Genomic DNA, 9,300 nt, shown 5'->3' with positions numbered 1-9,300 from the left:
GCGCAAATTGACCACAACAATTTATCACCAACTGCCACAAGAGAAGCTGAAACAATCTCGGCCGTCCAATCGGCATCCGACGGCCGGCGCCGATCCCCGACCCGCCACGCCACCTCGACTGACGCCCCGGCCCCACCGCGCGTCCCGGGCCCACATGTCACCGGGCGGAAGGTTCGTGCCGGAGGCGTCCGGTATAAAACCACGGTGGGAGCAAAAGCTCCCGAGAAGAGCACGCGCATCTTCTTCTCCATCGCCTCCTCCCTCCCCGCCTCCCCGCCCGCCATTAATGCGCCCCTCTCCTACTGGGGCAAGTGGCCAACCAGCATAGCACGGGCGCGAGCGAGGTCGGCCTCCCCTTCCTCTCCTTCCCGTGATCGATCGAGGTCGACGGGGACACATAGGAAAGTCAGAGAGGAGGAGTAGTATATAGCAGGCCAGCTCGCCGGCCGGGGTGAGGACAAAGACTGCTCTTCTTCCTCGCCTCCGAGAAGAGCTCTCCACCTGCCTCAGAATCCATCCATCGATCGGTCTCCCCTGACTCTGCTCGCCGGCGGCCATGGGCAACTGCTTCGGGAGCAGGATCGGCTCCGACAGCCCCTACAAGAGCGCCGGCGGCTCCGCCTCCCCTTCCTCCTCCTCAGGTGAGCCTCCCCTCCTCCTCCTCCTCCTTGCCGTGCTCCGGCGTGCACCGCGAGCGCCATTTCCTCGCCTAATTAATTTGGACTAATCTTCTTGTCTCACCTGCCTGGAAAGCACCTTTTCCTCCCGTTTCCGGTCTCAATCCAAGAGCAAAATTCAGATTTTGCTTCGATTTCTTGGCTCTGATCTCCTTCTAACCGTGGCCAACCGTTTGGGTGATTGATTGATCAGGATGGGTGTGGAGGAGGAAGGGGAAAGGGGGCGCGAGCGTGTCGAGCAGCCGGGTGTCGTCCTCGCCGCCGACGACGGTGCCGCCGACGCCGCGGAGCGAGGGCGAGATCCTGCAGTCGGCCAACGTCAAGAGCTTCGCCTTCAACGAGCTCAAGACGGCCACCCGGAACTTCCGGCCGGACAGCGTGCTGGGAGAGGGCGGCTTCGGGTCCGTCTTCAAGGGCTGGGTCGACGAGACCACCTTCGCGCCCGCCCGCCCCGGCACCGGCATGGTCATCGCCGTCAAGAAGCTCAACCAGGAGGGCTTCCAGGGCCACCGCGAGTGGCTGGTCAGTCTTCACCTCACCTCCTCTGAACTACTCTGCTAACTACTGAATACGTTCTGAACTTTCTGAATCTCTGCATGCATTCAGATTTCAGAGTCAGTCTGTTGCTCAAATTTCTGAATCCCCATTGTTATTACTGAATATATGTTACTGAATGTGATGTGCAGGCTGAAGTGAACTACCTGGGCCAGTTGTCGCACCCGAATCTTGTCAGGCTCGTCGGGTACTGCCTCGAGGACGAGCAGCGCCTCCTCGTCTACGAGTTCATGCCGCGAGGGAGCCTCGAGAACCATCTTTTCAGAAGTAATTACCACTGAACCTTCCTCTTGCCTTTTCTTGATCAGTTAACAACACTTAGTTACTTGTTGAAGATGTTGGTGGTAACAAGTTTGGGTGAATGATGGATGTGCAGGGGGCTCGCATTTCCAGCCACTGTCATGGAACCTGAGGATGAAGGTCGCGCTCGGGGCGGCTAGGGGGCTCGCCTTCCTCCACAGCGACATGGCCAAGGTCATCTACCGCGACTTCAAGACGTCCAACGTTCTCCTTGACTCGGTATGTTCTTTACTTTTCCTTCTGATTTGAACTGAGTAAATAAACTCTTCACAAACTTACTTCTCAAATGCTGAATATATCGAACCATGGATGGAATCTGCAGAGCTACAACGCGAAGCTTTCCGATTTCGGGCTCGCGAAGGACGGGCCGACAGGCGACAAGAGCCATGTCTCCACAAGGGTCATGGGCACTCATGGCTACGCCGCGCCCGAGTATCTCGCAACAGGTAAACCAACTCAATTAATTACATCAACACATAGCTTAATCTGATGCAGCACATTATTATAAGTACTTTGTACCCTTTGGTGTTGCTGAAACGCTTCTAATTTGGGTTTGTTATAAAAAGCTTGAACTTTTCGTGCACATATATTTAGCAAGGGACAGATACTGCTGGAAATGCTCTGAACTTTTAGCATGATACTACTTTTCTTGGCAGTTCTTATCAAGAACAAAAAGGTTTGAATAATGATGTTGTTGTTATGCGGTAGGTACGGTTGGATTACACGAGAATCCAAATAAAAAGTCAGCCTAATCCGTTTGGCGGCTTGTGTGTGTCCTGGGGCACCAGGAGAAGCAGTGAAGAACACACCAGCCTCAGAATTCTTGGTCCAATCTTCATCAGTTAGGTAGCAGCACAACTGGCCCAATTTGGTCATGGTTTCAGACCTAACTATTGCAACAGGACCCATTCACCACATGTGTGCTAAAACCAAAACCAGATTGATTAATCAGCTGTCACCACCACCATCCACATAGATAATGCACACTTTTTGAAAATAATTTGATTGGATGGCAGGTGATCTAATAGCATATATATCAATCTTGCAGCTAGATCAACAGCATGTGCTCTGTACTTTGTGTACCAGCAGGTCAATGGCCAGCAGTACCTCTGTACTTGCTCATCTAGTTTAGTGGTTCCTAGGTAGGCATGAGCTGTGTTGTACTGATACCAACACAGTACACTAGTCCAAGTTGTGCTAACCTACGTCTAATCCACCCTAAAAAACTTGTATCTAATCCGGCTAAGCCGGATCATTGTCTGTTCCCTCTGCAGCATCTGCACATGAGCCAGTGAAAGGGTTGTGACTTTGATGCCCATGGGATCTTGGATGGAGTGTCCAGTGGGATTAAATTAACCCTTTGCTGAGTATGATTATCTTGGATCGAATATCCAGTAGGATTATTATCTTGGATGGAGTAGGAATATCTAGTGGGATTAAATGATTGATGCTTTGCTTGCATGAATGGATGAATGGAAGTTAACAATGTAGTAGGAATGAATTGTTAATGGATGAATCGTTAAGAGAAATTAATGGTGGTGTTGATGGTGGTGCAGGGCATCTGACGGCGAAGAGCGACGTGTACAGCTTCGGGGTGGTGCTGCTGGAGATGCTGTCGGGACGGCGGGCGCTGGACAAGAACCGGCCGTCGGGGGAGCACAACCTGGTGGAGTGGGCGCGGCCGTACCTCACCAGCAAGCGCCGGGTGTTCCACATCCTGGACGCGCGGCTGGGCGGCCAGTACTCGCTCTCCGGCGCGCAGAAGACGGCGGCGCTCGCCATGCGGTGCCTCTCCGGCGACGCCCGGGCCCGCCCCGGCATGGCGGAGGTGGTGACCGCGCTCGAGCAGCTGCAGGACGCCAAGGAGGCGGCCGCGGCCGGTGGCGCCGGGCAGGGGAAGGCGTCCGGGGGGTTCGTTAGGATACGCGGTGGCGGTGACAGCGGGAGCAGCGCGGGGCGGCAGCAGCGGCGGCCCGAGCCCATGGCCGTGCGGCGGCTGCCGGCGGCGCCGCTGCGGTCGCACCCCGAGTGATGCGTTGTAAAGATCGATGATGATGTACGAGTAGTTTCTGAATGTTGTTAATGTAGCTGGCTTCTTCTTTGCTCCTGAGAATCCGGCGTCCGCCATTTCTTTTGCTTGTTAACGTAGGCGGCAGGATGATCGGCGACGATGGCCGGCAGAGCTTTTTGTTTTGAGGCGACTCCGCCGCCGTCGCCGTCGCCGGCTCCACCCGATGGAGATGCGCCGGAAAATAACATGCAAAAATTAGGGGCTTTTGCTTGGATGGATGGATATGGATGAACGGATGGATGCCAACGGCTGAATGTTGGCAACTGTCCCTGTCTCTTGCACGAGTCGGCCACGAAATTTTGTTGGCGACGGCCGACATGGTTGGATTATTGCACTTTTTTTTCCTAACTAGCAAAAGGGCCCGGTGCGTTGCAACATGAGAAAAAATAAATCATAATCTACAATGGCGATGACCACATTTCGTTCACATCTCGTCGCATGATTTTGAAACTTTGTTCACAAATGCAAGAAAAATGTTTCTTTTTTAAAATTTATTAACAAATTGAAGCATTGTTCACATTTTTGAAAAAATATCGTGGTTGTCAAAAAACTTGGTAATTCAGAGAAACATTCTTTATTTCAAGAATTTTTTTTATAAAATATACTATAATATTCCGATCCACCCCGGCAGTTAATTCTTCAAAATTTCACGAGGGTATATCGTCACAAAGACTCAGAAGCATTACTGTTTAAATACATACTTTCGATCATTCATGAACATTTTTACAAGTTTGGAACATTTTTAAAAGTTGTGAACATTTTTTACTATTTACAAACACTTTTTTAAAATTGTGAATATTTTTTATATTGGAACGTTTTTCAAGCATTTTCTTTTAAATCAGTGAACAATTCTAGAATAGATGAGCTTCACAAACATTTTTGAAATGCACGAACATTCTCTGAATCAGCAAACATTTTATGAATCAATAAAGTCTTCTGTAATTTATGAACTGTTTTTAAAATTTTAGGACAGTTTTTAAAAATGTATGATTTTTTTTGAATTGGCAAACATTTTGTTCAATTTCATTAATAACTTTTAATACACGGACTTTTTTTCGAAATCATGGACTTTTTTGATTTTCCGAACATTTTTTTGAATAGCAAACATTTTTAGAAATACCGCGCATTTTTTAATTCACAAACATTTTATGTTTTCTTGAAGATTTCATTTCAAAATTCTCAGCTGTTTTAATTTAAAATGTTTTTGAAGTTCCAAATTATTTAAAGTATAAAAAACAAAAACGGGGCATAAAAATAAAAATAAAAACGAAACTGAAAAAATGGGCGCCCGTACATGGGCCGGCCCAAACTGGCGTACTGTGTTTTCTACAGCGGTCAGAGCGTAGTATAGTAGGCCCCTATGTTTGGGCCTGCCCAGGCGGGGGATTCCCTGCAAAACATTTTTTCTAACTTATAGATAGCATTGGTGGGTATTATTTTGTAAATTTTGGGGACAATTTTAATGACGTACCGCTAGAAGCAATAGAATCTTTAATACTACTAGGTATAGCTATATAGAGGTATAGAAAAGTACGCCAATTGTGTATCATGATTTATAGAAAAAAGCTAAATTTATGACAAGAGGCTTACATCGAAAGCAAACATCAGGCAAAAATCCACACCACTCCATCCAAACCCTAGCCTACTCTCTCACAAATCGTTGCAGGCCTCCAACTCTAACACCGACATCTTTCCATTCCGTAATCTCTCTTAGGATCTGTTTTTTTAGCACCGATGTTTTGATTTAGTGTCCCCTATGAAGGACGCACGCATTTCTCTGCTTTCATAGTGACTAGGCTGTATTGATGATAAAAGAATCAAAGGCAAGCTTCTCCGCCTTGCTAAAGTTGAGCCCTGTCATGCAGCCACCAAGTGATGAACATGTCATGTGTCGCGGGACATTGCACATTTAGGCGAAGCTCATGCAAACAATTGTTTTGGACCTCCCAAGTGTATACACATTGCATCGATATATGTTCGATGTTGTCCTCCTCATGCAGGCAAGTGTAATAGGCTGACCGCTGATCTTGTAAGCCGTGGTAAGCATGGAGGGCAGAAGTCTAAAGTTGATGTTGGGCCGCAGCCACGCGGAGATTTTACACTTCAGAGGCGCCCAACTCCTCCATATGGATGACGCGAAAAGAACTCTGGTCATTCCCTAACATAGCTGATGATAAGTCGATCTAGTTGTGTACTCGTGGTCGTCGCACCAGGCAAGCAAAATTGTCCTGCTCCTGAGTGTCCGGCGATACTGAAGCAATGGCTTGGCAAAGATGCAGGAATTGCTTGTGTGTTGTGAAAGACAGCTCACCCAATATATCGGGCATCCATCTCATATTCTCCATCGCCTGGAACACAGTTCTTGGTGCAAAGCCATAGATCCAACAGTCTCGCCGAAAGAAAACGCGATTGCTGTTGCCAACCTTAATTTTGAGCAAGAGGTCTTTTACGGTAGGGACAAATGAATATGAGCCATCCATCGATCCGATCCAAGGGCCCAAATTCAACAATACTAGGAGCTATGGTGAGTAGTATTTATTGATCAAAGGGCAAAACCGGTAGTGAAACCAAACAAATCCCGCAGGGCAAGGAGCATTTTCAGGAAAAGAAACGAATCGGACGAGCGGCAGGTGAAGGGCCGATCCATTCCCTTCAATTTCTCTTGCTCCCAAGTAGCATGCGGCGCTAGGGTTAGCGGCCGCTGACAACCATCGCCTCATCTCTCTGCCGTCCCGTAGCTCCGACGCAGCAGCCCGACAGCCATTGCCTCCACCCCATGCGTGCCGAATCGAGCGGCTGGGAGGCCCCTCCTCCGCCTTCTCTGAGCGTCTCGCAAAACAATCTCCTCGTATGGTCGTACCCACGTTAGCTTCTCACGAGAAGCCAACAAAATGGATCGCATGCATGTTGCAGCACTTCTGTCCAGGCTAATCATTTTCATTACAAAAATATTCATCCCCATTATGTAGATCAGTATATGTGAGAAGCTATAATGTGATCAAATTTGAAGTTTCCTTTAAACTCCCTAGTAATGAACGTTTAATTTCCCCTTCTCTAGTCGCTGGATTTTGTACGATGAACAAATGAACATTGACTGCCATCATGTTCCTCGTGCATATCAGTATGTGAGGTGTATGTAAGAGCAATTCTAGCAGACCCCGCATCTTGCCCCGACCCGCAAAATAACCGTCAAAATACGGGCTGGGGCAAAAAAACCTGCCCGGTCAGACCCCGCATCCCGTCCCGGCCCGCAAAAAATTTTAGGGGACGCGGCAAAATCCCTCCCTCGACCCGAGAAAACACGGGTTTCCCCCTCGCGGCTGCGGTGCCCTGCATATAAGTGGAAGCGGTTGGTGGAGGGGACATTTCATCCCGCGCTTTCCCCAACCAACCACCTCTCCTCTCCCCCTCGCGCCGCCGCCGTCGGCCGCCCAAGATTCCGGCAGGAGCACGCCGAAAGGCCGCCACGCGCACGAGGTCTCCCCTCCCTCCCCCCGCGTCGGCGGACCGCCGGATTTGGCTTCTTCCGGCCGCCGGCCACTGCCCCAAAATGATGGAGTGGTCTGGGAGCCTCTCCCGCAACCCAGGGAAGGACGCATCACAGCATGCAGGTACGGGTTCATCCGCCCGCCGCCGCCGAAGGTTTGCGGGCATGGGTTCGTCCGACCGTCCACCAGGTTCGGCGCTCGCGCAGCGTCTTTGTGGCTTGCCGATGCCGCTCATACAGTGCGATGCATGCGGAAAGTGTTGCGGCTCACTTCGGGCCATTGTGGCCGTCGACAGTGAAGTTTCACCGGTGGGATGTTGCCTTTGGCAAGCCTAACAAACACCGACGAGCGTTGAAGCACGTTGATATCACTGTATAATCCAGCCATGTCAAAGAAAGAGTGCCAGATCCAGAGATCTTGAGACGCCACAACCTCTAGTATGACCGTGCAAGCCCTGACATGGCCCTTATACTGCCTTTCCGACGCAATTCCGGCTCAAAAATGGGCCGGGAATGGGTTGCCCGTGGATGGAAAACGGACGCGCGTCCGTTTTGGTCGGCGCGCCTTTTGTGTCCGCGCCGAACCAAACAGACGGCGGCGGACAAAATGGATCGCCTCATTGGAGTTGCTCTAAAAGCAGAGGGGCGTCGCGTCGCTCCGCTTGGGGCGACTCGGGCGGCGTCGAACCCTAGCCGCCGAACCTCCCCTCCCGCCTCCCCCCTCCCCCCTCGCCGCCGCCCGAGGGGATCTCCGGCGCCGCCCGCGGGGTCGTCAAGGACGGCGGCGGCGAGGATTTGCTGCTCCCGACCGGAGGGCTCCGGACGCCGAGGCGGCGGCCTCGGGTGGCGAGGCGGCGCTGTCTCCCTGCAAGCGGCGCCGCAGGTGGTGACCCTCCGTTCCCTTGGCCGCGAGGGTGGCGAGGGACGGCGGGAGTTGTCGCCGGTCGCGGCGGGTGCGGCGCTCCCCTCGCCCGCGGCTGGATCTGAAGGCGGCCCCTTCCCCCACGCAGCACTCTGCCCCGCCGGATCTGGTCGTCGGTAGCCTCTGGCCGCCGGATCCGGCGTTGGGCTGCCCGGAGATGCGGTTTGAATCGGGAGAAATCCTTGGCTGGGGTGCTCTAGCCACGACGGCGGCGACACCGGCCGGTGCCGCTCCCCTCCTTGGAGGCGCCGTCGAGTTTCGTGCCCTCTCCCTCCCGCTCCATGCCCGGGAGAAATCCCATGTCTTGCCGAGACAGGTCGACAATGGTGCAACGTGCGCCGCCTCCTTCTTGAAGGTGCCGGCTTGGGCAAGGTGGGAGTGTGCTGTGGTGCTGGGCGGTGGAGGCTGGGTGGCTGCGTCTTCGGCGAGGGATTTGGAGAATGATGCTTTGTATCTGATCCAGTTATGGAGGCTCCATTTCTCCTTGCTGTTTGTTTGTTCAGTGACAGCTCCATTGTGCAGTTTTTCCTCTTCGTGCTTGTAGCAGTGGGCTGCGGTGTGGACTCTTCTGGTTCCCTTCGTGCAGCGGTGTGTCGAGCTGAGTATCTCCTTGGTGCACAGAATCATGCCCTTTTCTTGCTCTAGGGAGGGCAATTCCATCTTCCGGCGGTCCGGCGCCTTTCGAGCCAAGGCGAGGGGCAGGGGTCCCCTCCGGATTTGGAAAGGAGCGGCTTGGTTTTCGATGTGCACCTTCCAGGGTAGATGAGGGCTCGGTCCATCGACGTTGGGCAATGGCTGCCCGAAGCTCCCCTCTGTTTGTCCTACTGTCTATAGTCCACTTGGAGGACTCCGTTGACTACATGCTAGTGCTTCTCTGTTTACTTCTATAGGGCATGTAGTCTTTGGTGCTTGTAAGCTGCTTCGGCATCACCGTGTACCTGCAGTTTATTTTCCTTTCTGTTTTCCGTTGGTTGTATTGGTGGCCTTGTGTAATCTCTGGCCGGTTGATGGCTTTGTTAATTAGAAGTCGGGCTCTCCTTGAGCCTTCGTTCTAAAAAAAAAAGCAGAGGGGCGTTGAGAATAAAATGGAGAAAATAACAAAGTGGATCAAGACATTTATTGACTACTACATAAATGTAAGCTCTGGACCAGGAACCAAATAAATCAGATTACAATGCACACGACCAAATTCACCATTTGGTCATCTAATCATCTTGCTTCTCCCGAGTCCCAGGACAAAAGAACTTCTTCTCAATCATTATCTTCAACGCAATCTTCCATTTACTCC

At 51.5% G+C, this 9,300-nt stretch overlaps 1 protein-coding gene across 1 annotated transcript; it reads left to right on the top strand.

Annotated features, from left to right (window-relative positions):
* The first annotated feature begins 236 nt into the window (after positions 1-236).
* Positions 237-3,659, top strand: LOC119278977 (receptor-like cytoplasmic kinase 176). The gene is made up of 6 exons (XM_037560380.1): positions 237-641; positions 871-1,199; positions 1,364-1,499; positions 1,609-1,751; positions 1,855-1,978; positions 3,089-3,659. Exons 1-6 carry the CDS (start codon positions 557-559, stop codon positions 3,562-3,564), a joined length of 1,293 nt encoding a protein of 430 aa, XP_037416277.1. The 5' UTR covers positions 237-556; the 3' UTR covers positions 3,565-3,659.
* The last annotated feature ends 5,641 nt before the right edge of the window (positions 3,660-9,300 follow it).

Source organism: Triticum dicoccoides, chromosome 3B (genome assembly GCF_002162155.2).
Source record: "Triticum dicoccoides isolate Atlit2015 ecotype Zavitan chromosome 3B, WEW_v2.0, whole genome shotgun sequence".
Classification (NCBI taxonomy): Eukaryota; Viridiplantae; Streptophyta; class Magnoliopsida; order Poales; family Poaceae; genus Triticum; species Triticum dicoccoides.
The sequence above is the reverse complement of the archived record's forward strand: the minus strand, read 5'-3'. Positions and strand labels throughout refer to the sequence as shown.

Excerpts from the sequence above, each read along its gene's own strand:
- LOC119278977 (XM_037560380.1), top strand. The coding sequence starts at position 557 with ATGGGCAACTGCTTCGGGAGCAGGATCGGCTCCGACAGCCCCTACAAG. Across the intron at positions 1,752-1,854 it reads CCAACGTTCTCCTTGACTCG|AGCTACAACGCGAAGCTTTC; the intron begins GTATGTTCTTTA and ends TGGAATCTGCAG. Across the intron at positions 1,979-3,088 it reads GCCCGAGTATCTCGCAACAG|GGCATCTGACGGCGAAGAGC; the intron begins GTAAACCAACTC and ends ATGGTGGTGCAG.